The following is a 14600-nucleotide window of genomic DNA, read 5'->3' as shown; positions in this document are numbered from 1 at the left end:
TTTCACAACAACAAAATGTGTGGCAGGCACATCAGCTTTCACTGTTCCTTCTGTCTCAGAGCTGTGCTCCAAGAACATGACACACTTACTTTAAACATCCGTGGGGCCACGTGGGACTGTCTCCCAGACCACATCTGTTTAATGAGCTCCGCGTAGGCTTCTGCAATCTCTCCCCTCATCCCCAGTGGGTTGTTCTGATTTATTTCAGCTTCATATTTATCCTCCAGGAAATAATCAGTCAGAGGAGGAGTATTGCTCAGACACTGAAAAAGCATTAAGGAAACGAACTTACTGCAACAGGGCAATAAATCTGTGTGGCAATGAAAAAACAAATTCAAATTTCACATCAGAACGTGTACCAAGTTAACGAAACTGGTGAGACCTAATGTGAGTACATGTTTAGTAAAAGAAAAAAAAAAAGAAAGAAATTAAAGCAGAAATTTGTATTTGAAGGACTGATGACCAGAAAATTAAAGCCTAACGGTAAATACAAGAAAGAAAGTAACTGGTCCTGATTAGTTTGCATGATAAATTAAGCTTGAAGTGCATTTAGATTAAGTTACTTTGACAATGAAAATTAATTTTAGAAACTGTGTCTTAGCTATGAAGTCCAAAAAAGCATAAATTGATTTAAGGTTACCACGGTACAACTGAAAATATAGTCATGTTCAACAAAAAGAGGGGCAGTCCAAGTTTATTGTGGTACCCTGAATACCACATGCATAATGCATTAGTTATTTTAGGGCCTGTTCTATCTTTCAAACCTACCACAGAGTGACTGAAGTCATTCCACAGTACTTGTACCACACTAGAAGTTTGCCTATTGCTAAAATCAAAGTTCATACAATTTGGTTCATATTTTGTTTGGACTTCTTAGGAAAAAACTATCCCTAACAAGTTTCTGCACTGTTTAAAATGAAGAAAATAATCCCAAGCAATTAAGTTTAAAAGTAAAGAATCAATTATCAGCTTTGCATAACTGTTACAACCTCAACACCTCACACAATGACCCTGAACCTTTCCTGTGGCCATACATACTCTTAATTTTTCAAGAATCTTCAAACGTAGACCCAGAACTGCAAGCAGTGACCTGCTCATGTCGCTTTTGCAGCCCACACGTGTCAGAACATCCTCCATGTCAGCCCATTTTTGGCAGAGCACAGCACTGGGACCTTATGTTACAGCTGGGCACCTTTCAGTGCTTCCCCCACAGCCTGTTCAGAGGCCACATATTTCAGATCCAGTCCCTAATATTGTAATATGTTTCACAGTACTAGTGTCCTGCACATAAGCCAAATTCAATATGAATTGATTTTTTTTGTCTGGGTTTTTTGGATTTTATGAGTTTTGGGAGGTGTAGTCTCCTCACTGAATCACATTAAAACATCCTTTTATTTTCACCGATTTTAATCCACAATCTCTATGATCTTTCATTTGATTTTAGAGAGGGTTCCTTCTAATTCTCACCTGTAATGCAGAATTCATGAAGCAGGTGTTTCCAAGGTTACTGAGTCCACAAAGTCCAGGCTGTGACAGGGAAGCACTGTCCCTGCAGTTGTAAGAGTTACAGACAAATCCAGAACCTCTGGAAAAGAAGACAGCACAGTGTACTCCACAATGAGTTTATCAAGTCTCAATACTACTTAAAAGTCACAGCAAACACAAGTCAAAAAACTGTTTAATGAAACTGTTTAACCAGACTATGTGTTTCTGCTGCTTCATAGTGGCTAATACTGAATACCAAGAACATGAAGTGTACGTGCTAACATTGGAAACATTAATCCTTATACAGTCTATTATTAATTTATGTCTCATAACACATAAATTTCCTCTAAGTACACAGCACACTATCCTGTTGCAGCAAGAGCCTATGTAGTACAGAAAGAACAATAAAATTCTCATCTGTACCTGGAAAGGCTTCTACCATAATGGCAGATGGAGAAAAGAATATAATCCCTTCCCTCATACTCCCAATCCCCTCGAAAATCAGGCAATGCTTTGGCAGTTAGTAAGCTCTGGAACTTTTGCAAGTGAGCAAGGAAGAGCAGAAGGCAGTGGCTTCCAAGAGCAAAGTCTGATAAACAGGTACACAAGAGAGGCAGAACTCCTCACAGGGCACCATCACACTCCTTCTCTGTGCTGGCAAGGATGCAAGGGATTATTCACACGAAGGACGGAGAAACAAAAAGAACATTCCTGCTCTTACCCCCTGCCCAGGTGGGAGCTGTTCAGTCCATAGGAGTTACTGCTATCACCGTTAGTAATGACAGAAGTGGCAGACACTGAGGAATAAGAACTTGATGATGATTTTGAAGAGGTAGTAAAGTTTCTGCTAGTTGCAGTGCTTGATCTGGGAGAAAGGAAAAAGAAGTAGAAACAGTGCTACTACTTTTTTTATCCCCAATCCCACCTCCCACAAAAGTCCAAGGACTTGCCATGCTACAGTTAGTTACCCCACGCAGAATGTACTGCTTTGATTGTGCAACCACACTTCCAAACACTTGTCTGGAACAGGAACATTGGGGGAAAAAGTATCAGAAGCAGGAGCAACAATTCTTGCTTAAAGCAAAATCTGGGTCCTAGACAGAAGTAAGTAGCAATTCAGATGGTGTGAGTGAGAGGGAAGCAAGCTTTAAGTTTATCAGTAAATCACCTTGAAACAAGCAAGCAAAATCCCCTAAATCTTAACACCAAAACACACTCAACCAGCATTAAAAAGTGACAAGGTCAATCCTTCCCCACCTGACACCCAGACCACCCATTCAAACAGAACATTAATCAGAAAGAAGATAACCAGGATGGGCACAAAGCAGTTTGCTCCTTAGCCTGGCTGATTTAACAACATTGTTGTACAACTATACATTGCAGACAAGACACACCATCATGTACATGCAGCATGCACAGCAATCCTCAGCATTTTGAGATTGGAGATATTGAAACAGATTAAAAAAGGTCATATATCCCAAGTTTATCTGATTGTGAATCCCACACTACTATTGTCCTCACTCCCAGAACAGAACACAAGACCAAAAAGGCATTAAAGTTCAGTGTCCTGACATAGACAGCTCCATAAAAAAGCAAACCTACAATATAGTAATACACTAATAAGCTTAAATAAATTATTTGGACACTAATTAATTTCTCTACTGCAAGAGCTGACTGGGAAATGGTCCATCTTTGCCCAAATAAACATATAAAACCAAAAGCAAAAAGGTGCAGGACACCAACAGCCACTCAACAGTGGCTACCACCCCAATGCAGAGTAGAGTGCCAGCAGAGGACAGGGCCCTCAAGCTTTGGCTTGTCCACTTATCTTTTTTAATGTGGCACTCATTCTCAAATTATGCTAACTGAAAATGCATATTCATAGCTCAGATGGTGCTAAAAGAACTATGTTGGAAAACCTCTGTGGGGCAAAAACTATGACAATGAACAAGCCATAATGGCCATGACAAGGCAGAACAGCTGGACAGCCTTCAAAGTTTGGAAATATAACAGCAGTAAATACCAGCAAAATAAACACAGAAGTAAACAAGTTACAACAGGATCTTGCAGATGAAAACACCAAACTCAAACACCATCAAAACCGAAATATGTTAGGGAAAAAAAAAAAACAACCACCAGCCAGCACAACCAAAAAGTACACTGGAAAGTATCCTAGAAAGAATTAGATCTACTAAAATAACTAAGGTAACCATTTCTGGGACAATGAATGCCTTTCTGTCATTGCATGATGGAGGTGGGACTTCTCAAGATTACCTGGACACAAAAATAAGTTCAATGAGAGAACAAAAGGGGTCTGGACTAAACAACAATTATCACACTCATGCTGCACATGGATGAGTTTCAAGGGTCAAGAATAAACTAATTTAGCTAACAACAGCATGTAAATCTGCTCAGAACACATTTTAAAAGTTTGAAGGAGTGAATTATCCAGAAGCAAAGAAGGACAATCTAGAAAATGCTAGACTTGAAAACCCAGCATCTCTGCTTGACACACTTGATCCCAGTGAGAGAACAGAAAAAGATGCTCAGAAAATAATATGAAGAAAATCTATTAGGGAAAAAAGAAAAGGAGGACAAGCTCTTAAGGGATTTCAACGTTTCAAGTAGAAGCACAGAGACAGTGCATAATCAAGAGTCACATGGCAACAGAACAGTCACAAGCACTTCAACAGTATCCCACACACATACAAAAGCTAAGAAATATGGGGAGGATAAAAAAGGGATCAGAAGGCAAAGATAAGAGACAAGTCACAGAGTGGGGGAAGGTCTACCTACAAAGACATCAAGGGCCTCAAGTGAATTCCTGTTAGAAAATTGTGAAGGTTCACATGAGCAGTAAAACAATAGAAGAGAGGCCAAAACAGCTTTCCAAACAGGGAGACAAAAAACCAAATCAAATACACTTGGGAAGATAAAAAAATTTAAGTACTCTTACATTTTACAAGTTACTAATCTATCTGTAATATCTGAAGGATCTAATAAGCACAGCTGCTCCCCCTTATTTCACAAGATGTTCACAAAGGGAGCCATGATTCCAGGTGAAGGGCACAGAAAGCAGCTGAGAAAAACATTTTTCTCTGAAAGTTTCCCATTTTAAGCCTGGGAAGCTACTGTCAATGACCCCACAGTACTGCAGGCTCTCAAGAAGACTGCCTCATTCACACAGAGGTGACAACAGAAGTCCAGGATGCCAAGTATTTATCCCCAGTGCTCCATGTTTCACAGAAACATGAAGACTTTGACTGGTCAAAGGCATCTGCCCTCTCCACTGACATCTCTCACAGGATGTGACTTCTGCTCCCTCGGAAATGGAGGCCCCAAGACCTTGCTCTGAAGGAAAAGACAACTGTTATTTCTTCTTTGAAGTTTGTGACTTAAAACCTTCCAAAATGTTCTGGGCTACTCAGTAGGCTACCACTGAAACCAGCCTCAGTTCGCTTAGTTTGCTCTTTGTATGCACAACAGCCACTGGACTGGACTGGAAGGTGCCAAGCTCCTGTAGCTTCCCTTTGACCACCAACCACAATGTTTCTGACAGGGATAAATACATTCATTTACATCTGATCAACAAAACCTATACAAGAGTAAACTACAGTAAAGAAAGACTTCATATAACCATGCAACAGTTCAGGGCTTGAGAAAGTAACTTCACAGGTTTGAGGACAAGACTCCAAGGTACAACTGCTCAGTCAGGGTTCCTGCTTAAGCACAATTTAAGTCTCTCAAATTAAATCCTGTCTGAGCTAAAATACACCTTCCAGAAAAAAACTCCCACCACAGTTTCACAGTGGCCAGCACCAGCCAATCCAGCAGAACACAGATAAACTCTCCCAATAATCAATACCCCTTACAGTCAGAAGAAATGTGCATTTCATGTGCAGCACAACTTCTGGCTTCATCATCTGGACACTGGTTTTTGCTCATCTCTGTCTGATGCCTGGAGAGTTCCTTCTTCAATTTTCATTTCTCATATCCCATAGAAGCTTTTAAGTGTTACAATCACCTTTTAAATTTATCACCAATATAATACTTTAACTACCAAGCACAAAAACTCTTTGCTAATTCTTCAACAATTCTCTTGGTTCCTTCTGAAACCTCTCATAGTCTACTTTCCAAATTTGCTGACAACCTCACAGGATATGATCATTTCCACACACAGTTTTATTAGTGTGCATCAGAAGACTTTTTTGGTAACTGGCACACCAATTCAGGAGAATTGGCACTCCCATTCAGGAGACTGAACCAGGACTGGAATCACATTCCTACAGAGTCCAACATGTACTTGGGGCTCATGTTCTTCACCCCATGTACACAACTCCATCTCACAATACTGATGCACATTGCCCCTGGCTGCAGGTAAAGACAGCAGGTTTATGTCTCGCTGCAAAACATGTCAAAATCCCACATAAACGGCAAGTGAGGAGAAATCTGGACAGTTGCAGCATAAAGAGGACAAGGTCAGATTAATCTAGTACAGAAACTGAAGCCATATGGTTGATAAGCAGAAAAACTGCTAAGCTGAACAGCTTGAAAAAAATACTGTGAAAGGAAAGAGAGGGACAGAAAAAGTGTTTCAATTCAGCTGAGGGTACCTTCAGAGCTTACAGCAGAATCAGTCCTCCTCCTTTAAACTACCAATAATAAAATACTAATACTGTGACAAAAGGTTTTTGTCAGAGCGAGAAGAACTAGGAGTTCCATTTAACTGACAATAAGAGATTTTCATTTAGGAAGTTCCTACATGCAAATGCCTCCTTAACTTATGTTACACACTTAATACTCCTCTGCAAGCTCAGCATCTGCTAGAAACTCAAGCACTTCAAAGTCAGGGAATAAGGATCTGCACACATAATATTTAGCCCAGCTGCTGAAGGGGTCCTTTAAAATCACACAGTGTCAGGACACAGTGCCATCAGTAAACAGAAGAGCAGAAGAGGAAACAGCAGGAAAATTCTAGCTCCAACCAAAGAACCAAAACGTATTTTACTGCTGAATATTGCAAAGGGAGGCAGACAGTTAACGAGGCAGATGCTAAATACAACTTCACTCCTGTTTTCAAATATACCACCTCATGGAAAAGATGCTATTTTTATAGATCTAACAATTTCTTGTTTGCTTTTGATAAGAAAATGATACCCAGGATAAAAAAATGTGTGCTAAGGCTGAGCTGGAACTCTGCTAGCTCAGGATTTTATTTTGGGAGTCTTGTAAGTAACAAAGAGTACCAAGTTCCACAGAGTCATTGATATAGTCTCCCTTCAGAAACAAAGTATGCCCCCAGTTCTGAAATTCCTAGAATGAGTATAATCAATTCTGTCTTCTGAAACCTACTTTAGCAGTGAAAATGGTTTCAAACTACAAGAAGAAATTATTTTTGTTCTTTAGGGAGCAGCAAACTAACAAACAGGAGGGGCCAAGCATAGGCCAAATATACCACCCAAGGACTGCTGTGGAGTTTAAGAGCATTTTTCCTGTGAAATATCAGCCAGTTGATGGCTGGGGAAACACACAGAAGGCTGCCAAACATGTGGAAAAGCTACTTCCTCTGGTAGGGGCCAGTGCCTCTGACAAGCAGCAAATGGTGTTGAAAAATGCTCACTACACAGAACCCACCCACCCCACAGTCACTTTGCACACAAGTTCTGTGAGCAGTGACTGACATGAATTCCCAGCTTCCCAGACCCTCTTTAGGCACACAGGCAGTGATGCAGGTGCTCACCCTTTCTCTACCAGCACTCTGGTTTATGTCATCAAAACCCTAAATTTGGGGCAAACTCTCTCATAAGCTTTGAGCATTAAAGTGATGCAGCTCAAAGAAAGAACACCAAATACTGAAGTTCTCCATGGTGTTGAGTAAACAGTATTTTCTCCAGATGAGAAACAGAACACTGAAGTTGTCAATGTTTGCCTGAGATAGGATTAAGCACAATTACAAAAGAACAGGTAATCTTGTACATATGACATAGAACAATTCTTTCAGCCACCATTATCAGCATCAAGTCAAACATTTTCACAGGTTTCATGTTATAATAAGCAAATATTCATTTTTTTGCCACTGGAAAATATTAATCTGCATACCAATAACAATTTTCATTTACTTATCACTGGAGATTAAATCAAAGTCTTTACACAGCAGACTTGCTGTTGGAAAAGGACAATTCTGAAGCCTGGGAATGCTGCAGGGCTTCTTTTTAGCTTTGCTTCATGTGGAAACAAAACATTATGATCTGGTCTTGCACAGCTGTCTCTCTAATGCTGTCAACCAGTACTTGAGTAGGTACATGATAGGAATGTTCAGTTGCTTTTCATGTGATACTCCTACAGAAAGTTCACTGTAATCCCATCGGAATTCTAGTGATTCATTTACCCAGTATGATCTCTCAAAAGTGTTGTTTCAAAATAGGTTTCACTGACCTACCTGATCCATTCTTCAAGTTTAACACTAGTGTATCTTGACCTCAAATGAGATCACTCGGTAGCAAGTTCTGTAAGTTAACTGTATTGTACAGAAAAGCATCACCAATATCAAGACTGATGGCTCCCAGGATGGGAACTGAGCAGGCCCATCAGACCAGGAAAAAACCTCAGATTCTGCTTTCTGTAGCAGGACTTGATAAGAGCAGTTCCTTATCATTCCAAGCAACTTCCATTCTACACCATTCACTCTATACACACATTATTTCACCAAGTCCCCCCTCCTACCCATCTCTTCTCTAAATCAGACAGCAGCAAGAGGATCTGTGTCATATTTACAGGCTTCTACAATTGCCTCAGGGTTGGTCAGCTACTTCTGTACCCTTTTAAAGGGGGAACTCCCAGAACTCTGAGCATTCACTACTGGCAGCTTTGGAAATGCACTCAAAGATCCTTTCTGTCCTACAACAGTAAAAGACAGATTATTTGTTTCTCCATGCAGTCTGCAGAGGTAGCTTTTTAAGTAGACCAGTTCAGTGCAAATAGCACTTTTGTCTAAGCACTATAGAAACCCTAAGCTATTTATTTAATCCTCACAGAACCTACTGGAAACAGGCTTTCAAACAGAGGCATTTGCTAAGACAAGGGACCAGCAACAGAACCACTGAAGAATATTTATATTTGAGATTTTCTCTGCTTCAAAATAACCAAAGCAAAGCAAGCCACAACAGCCATTGATAACCAGGCTTCCACAGAGAACACGAGGTCACTAAAGCCAAGCAAACAAGCTGGATAACATAGCAGAAGCCTTTAGAACATGCTTGCTTACTTTGCCAGGAAATGCTGTCCAGGCCACGTGCCATCTTCATTTTTCACTTCTATTAGAACCACCTGAAAGAGAGTGCAGGTAATAAAGGTAACTGCAAGTCTGTTACACATTTTGCAAAAGCATTAACAAATCACATTGTCAATGTTTGCTCAAAGCACACAAAAGCAAGTTAAAAAAAAAAAAAACAAAACCAAAATATATCAGCAAGAGCACTACATGAGACTGAAAAGAAAAAAAGAAAAAAAAAAGAGAAAAGTGATGCCCCTTACCTGACCCTGATAGAGCCCTGCATCTTGCACTGTGCTATCCAGCTTGCTGAGCTGCTCGTAGGTGTTACTCATATACCTGTTCCATAACCTGGTTTCCTTCTCAGCTGGGATATTAAATAGTTTTCTCATTTCTTTCTCAATGGTAGCTGTTCAGGAGGAAAAAAAAAAACAACACCAAAATTCCTAAAACATGAGTGCTCTTGAAAAATAACAAAGGCAAACCAGACATTCCACATCATTGATCCTTCAAGTTTGTTCGAGTAGAAAATGTATCATGGAAGTTATAACTGCTCACACAGCTTGTCTAATATTAGGTCTGAAAGAATGAAAAACTTCTGTTTTACATCATGCATATGCCTGTCAAGCCTTCAGATCAATAAAGTGCAGAACACATTGAGAACTTTCTGCCCCAAGGACAACTTCTGTGAAACAGTCACCATTTGACAACACAGGCTCAAGATGGGAGCGTTTTCAGTTACTCCTGTAACTCCTCAAGTCAAACTGAAAAAAAAGCATCTTTATGGACATAGAGGACAGTTGACATTCAGCATTTTCACATGTGAAAAATATAGTAATGAGAGACAGAGAGAGAGAGAGAAACCAAATTTCAGGACAAGAGAAGTGTAGAAAAAGCCAATAAGAAGATGTCTAAACTATTCACACACTAGGGAGAAGGAATTGTAGAGGAATCAGAGAATCAACTGCTTTACATGAGTGACATTGATGTTTAAGGACATGTTAAGCCATATGCTCCATAAGCTCTCAACCACAACTCCCTGTGTTGCACACAGAATCACTGTGGCTGGAAGAAACTAAGGAGGTTCCTACTCCAACCACCCTAAGTCAGGGATCAACACTGAATTCAGACCAGGCTGTTTGGGGCTTATCCAATCAGGTGTTCAGCATTTGCAAGGAGATCCCCATCCCTCCGGGCCCTGCTCGCGTCTTGCTGTCCTAATATGGAAAAAGTTTTTATTATATTCAGTTGGAATCTGTCCTGTTTCAATTTACAACTATTGTCTGTTGTGACTCAGTAAACAGCCTGACTCCAAGTTCTCAGTAACCTCCACACAGGTGCTATGAGGTTCCCCCAAAGCTTTCTCTTCTCCAGGCCAAAGGCAGCTCCCTCAGCCTCTACTCGCACACCACATGCTCCAACCCTGTCCAGTTTAACAGCATCCTTCTTGCTCTGGGGGTACAAATCACCTCTTGAAGCTGTGCTCTGAGGCTGCCTCATCTACCAGAGAATACTCACCCACAGTATCTGCTTTGCTGAAGTGGCAGCTGACGACATTGTCGGGGTCGCTGCTCTCGCACAGCTTCAGCTCCAGGAGATAAACTTCAACCTTGTAGTGCTTCACAAACAGCCCATACTCCACCACCTGCAACACAGAACAGAGCAGCACAAAGCTGAAATCCTGGGCTCTGTGGTACACTGCTCTAAACAATGCAAGCTTTTAGGAGTCTTGAGAGTCAAGCCATAAACTGAACGCTGTCCTCAGTCCAGATTCAGTCACCTGGGTCAGCTTGTTTGGGGGGGTTTCCTTTTGTTTTTAAAACACAGGAAATCCCAGTGCTTTCCTTCCACAGTGCAAAGTTCCCAAGGTCCCCCATCGCAGCTGAACTGATAGTGTCACCTAATTATCCTTGAAAAATATTTGATCACACAGAGAATTCTAGAAAAAAATTATCTTTTGCCTCCCGCCTTTGGCTAAGGTTTACATAGAGAAGGAAACAAGCTCGGAACACTTGGGCAAAATCTCTTCTATTAGAAGAGAGCAAGACAAAGCATCAATTGTTTTTCTGCATGGTACACAGAATCTGCCTCATTACTCTCTCCTTGCAAGAACAGAAAAAAGCCTTTGAAGTTGTTTTGATGACATTGCTTTACTTCAGAGTAATTTTCAAATCAATTTTGCATTGGGGAGAATACTCCAATAGGTGCATTTACCCATCCCAGGATATTCCAGCATATTTTTAGAAATGTTTTCTCTAAGACTGGACACCACTTTTTACCTACACATCATAAGGCACACTGAGCCAGAAAGAAAAGCACATTCCACGGGCCAGTGATGAGACAACTGCAACATAACAGGAGGGGAGAGAAAAAAAACCCACACCCCACCCAGCAATAACAAAGAAAAAGAAAACCCCACACCTCAATTATCTCCTGGGTTCTTGGCAGCTATAAAGCCTCTGAAATTGAGACCATATTTCATTAAACAAGCTGGTATAGTTTTTAAGAGTAACAGTGTTTGAGAGGCCTTTGGACAATGTCCTTAATTTGCATTAAGTTTCAGTCAGCCCTGAATTGGTCAGGCAGTGGGACTAGATGATTAAGTCCCTTCCCACAGAAATATTCCATTCTATTCATGTGACACCAAATTTGGTATGAGCTCCATCTTTAACATTTTACAGAAAAAAAAAATCACCCAGCTTTGGAAGGAAAGAAACAATTAAGTGAGAATTACACTAAATTATGCTTCCCTCTTCTGTGCTTTTAGAGGGTTGTGTTAGATATGCAAGGTGCTTTAAAGGTAAAAAAATTAACAAACACATTTGGAAAGATCTTCAGTATTTTGCTATTACAGCAGAAAGAGAAACTAAAGCTCCCTGGTTCAACAGTTTCTTGATAGGCAGAGTAGACTTTTTTTAAGAAAGCAAAGGAACCAAATTACAAGTTCTCCATTTCTTTTTCAGAAGGAATTTCAGTAAACATGACTTCCTGTTCTCCAGTATTACATAGTTAGGAACAAATAAAGAGCCAGATTCAGAAGGAAGAGCTCTTTCCAAGAAGTTCCTGATCAGATCACTGTGTTCATTAGGATGAATGAAGGGTAAGAAGAGTCTCTAATCACCTGCAGATGCTTTTTAAACACTCTCTGAGCAGTTTGCTTGTTCTCTGAGCACAATTCAACAACTGAGGAAGCACATTAAAACACTTTCTAGTGGGACTCTACAGAAGACTGACCAAAAATATGGTTTGAGACTATCAAAAGAAACCTGAATCACAAATAAATCTAATCTAATCCTCCTGTACTTGTTTTTGATCATCAAACACAGAAATGGAAGAAATATCACCTTGTAAAATCAAAGATGCCTGAAAATTACTTCCCAGATCCTACTTTTATGGTTATTTCAATATATGAATTACAGTTGATCCAGCTTTAGGAAAAGGTTTAAAGCATTCAAGGACCACAAGTTTAAGTGCTTTACTTCCAGTGCTACCTGGAGAGTACTGTAACCAGATCCTTCCCATGTCCTACTCAGGTGCAGTGCTGCAGCTTCTGTGTCCCACTGACCCACTCTGTATTTTGGTAAGAGGCTCTTCCATCCCACAAACCCACTATTCTGCTACATTTCAGCATCTTTTTAGATATAAAAATCCACTTCAGTTACCAGGTTGACATTTAACAGAGACAGTCTCACAGCAAAACTTTAAAGACTGACTCTTAACTGGACCAGGATAACGTGGCACGTTCTGTCTGAACTCTACCCCTCGGTAATTACAGTGTTGAAAGTGGCATCTGATACCCCAAGGAAAGGAGGCTCATACAGTTAAGACTGTCACACAAGTGTTTCCCCAGTAGCTCCCAAATCCCTTGTCAACTTCTAAATCAGTCAGAAAAGGGACTGTGCAATAATAGGACAGGCTTTGTGAAATCAATTAGCCAATTTAGGAAGGAAAGCATCTCCACTGAGAGAGGCACTGATCAGTAACAGTTCCATTCTCCCTCTCAATGCAGACTTGTTATTCCTCAAGAAGTTCTCTAAAACCACATCTCCCTTATGTGCTGTAATTCTTTCCCACTTCCCTGCTTCTTGTTTACACGGGAGTTCTTTCTACTCAGCTGAGTGAACCAGGGGTCACCTGGTGATCCCAGTTCATTCAGGGGTTCTGAAGATGTCAGAATTTCTGCTTACATGCCATTTCTAGCCCACACTGACTGACAACATTCCACTACCACTGATCAGCACAAGCAGGCCTGCAAGAGAGGGATCATAGTTCCTTGCCAGTGCCACACTTTCCTGGGTCTTGCACACCTTGAAGCAACTCTTACTGTAACACAAGTGCTACTTAAATGTAAGAGATACTAATTCTGTTCATGTGTCAGTGCTATTTCACTTGGTGTAGAGATTAGTCTTTATGAATCCCCCAGACTGGCACTGCTCAATTTAGTCCCTGCAAAAACACAAGACTAAAATAAAACAAACAACCCCTTTTGCCCATAAACAAGAGTCTGAGAGATTTCCAAAAAAGCAACTTGCAAATTCCACCTTCTGGAACTCAGAACACATAAATTACTGCATTTGCCAGACAAAAGTGAGACTTACAGGACAAAACCACAAATATGTCTCAAGATTTTTGAATCACAGAATTTTGGAAGAGAAAACAAGAATCACCTTAAACTCCAGAGGAAGTTCCTAAGCCATCTGTACCAGAAGACAATTTATTCAAAAGCCTCATTCTGTCCTGGAAGATCTACGGGCTTGACCAACAACCTGCATTTGTCAACAAAGCACAAACTATTCTATGCAACTTAAAAGCACTGCACCAGTCCAAACAATCATTATGTAAAAAGTTCACCAGGACAAGGTTCATGGTTCTCACCCCTGAATAATGCATCAACTGAGAACCCCTGAATATTCAGGCATTTAACTGCAATATAGGCAGGTCATTCATTCAGACAAGACAAAAAGACCTCTTGTTATTATCTCCAAAGAGTTGCTGAGGATCCTGTCTTAGCTGATATCTACAAAATAAACCGTCTAAGTTTGAGGGAGAACAGAAAATGAAACCAGGACGAGGAGAACTTGATTCATCCATACTTACTTTCCTCACAATAGGTTGCTGCCCATCTATGCAGCCATACCACGCTACTAGTTTGTTCCAGGCTTCAGTGGGCACCAACACGTAATCCAGCTCATCAATGAGGTGTTCTTTCAAACTCTGAGTTTCCGGATCTAAAAGGGAGACAGAGGGCAGAGCGTTCGGCATCAGACAGCACCTTTACATCCCCAGACCCACACGCGCTGCCAGGGCAGGCAGAGCCCCGCCGGTCCCGCACGCACAGGGCGGTGCTGCCGTGTGCCCTCTCCGAACACCCGGCTCCGAAAGCGAAAGCAGCGCGGGGAAGTTCCCTGGGCGAGCCCGAGGCGCGCTACCCCAGCACTCACCGTCGAACAGGCCCGAGTTGTCGATGGGCCCCGGGAACAGGCCCGCGTTGTCCACGGGCCCCGGGAACAGGCTGGGATCGCCCGCGCTGAACATCTCCCAGTTGTCGAAGCCCACGTACTTCTTCCACTGCTTGAACCACCGGCTCTCCACCAGGTACCTGTAACGCACGGCCCCGCCCGGCGCGGCCCCTGAGCGGCGGCGCGGCCCGGGCCCGCAGGCCCCGCCGCCCGCAGGGGAGGGGGACGGGAGATGGGGACAGGGAGAGAGGGAGAGGAATGGAGGCCCGTCCGCGCTCACCAGGACTCTCCGGGCCGGAGGGCCGTGGCCAGGAGCGGCCCCAGCTCCGCCCGCTGCGCCGCCGGGTCCGGCCGGGCCCGCTCCGCGCCGCCCCCGGCCGCCGCCA

The 14600-nt window shown here is 41.9% G+C and overlaps 1 protein-coding gene across 1 annotated transcript in view; it reads right to left on the bottom strand.

Moving 5' to 3' along the window:
* USP4 (ubiquitin specific peptidase 4) overlaps positions 1 to 14598 on the bottom strand; it is a gene marked incomplete at its 5' end in the record, with an annotated part of 34645 nt that extends 20047 nt beyond the window's left edge. Inside the window, 9 exons of the mRNA XM_027640296.1 lie at positions 90 to 263; positions 1468 to 1585; positions 2207 to 2350; positions 8750 to 8811; positions 9019 to 9164; positions 10274 to 10400; positions 13853 to 13983; positions 14197 to 14354; positions 14495 to 14598. Of these exons, the coding sequence (XP_027496097.1) occupies positions 90 to 263; positions 1468 to 1585; positions 2207 to 2350; positions 8750 to 8811; positions 9019 to 9164; positions 10274 to 10400; positions 13853 to 13983; positions 14197 to 14354; positions 14495 to 14598 (1164 nt within the window). The remainder of the gene's footprint in view (positions 1 to 89; positions 264 to 1467; positions 1586 to 2206; positions 2351 to 8749; positions 8812 to 9018; positions 9165 to 10273; positions 10401 to 13852; positions 13984 to 14196; positions 14355 to 14494) is intronic.
* Positions 14599 to 14600: the final 2 nt, after the last annotated feature.

This window comes from Corapipo altera, unplaced genomic scaffold, assembly GCF_003945725.1.
Source record: "Corapipo altera isolate COAL_440 unplaced genomic scaffold, ASM394572v1 55, whole genome shotgun sequence".
NCBI classification, from domain to species: Eukaryota; Metazoa; Chordata; class Aves; order Passeriformes; family Pipridae; genus Corapipo; species Corapipo altera.
Note: the sequence above shows the minus strand (reverse complement) of the source record. Positions and strands in the feature narration are given on the sequence as shown.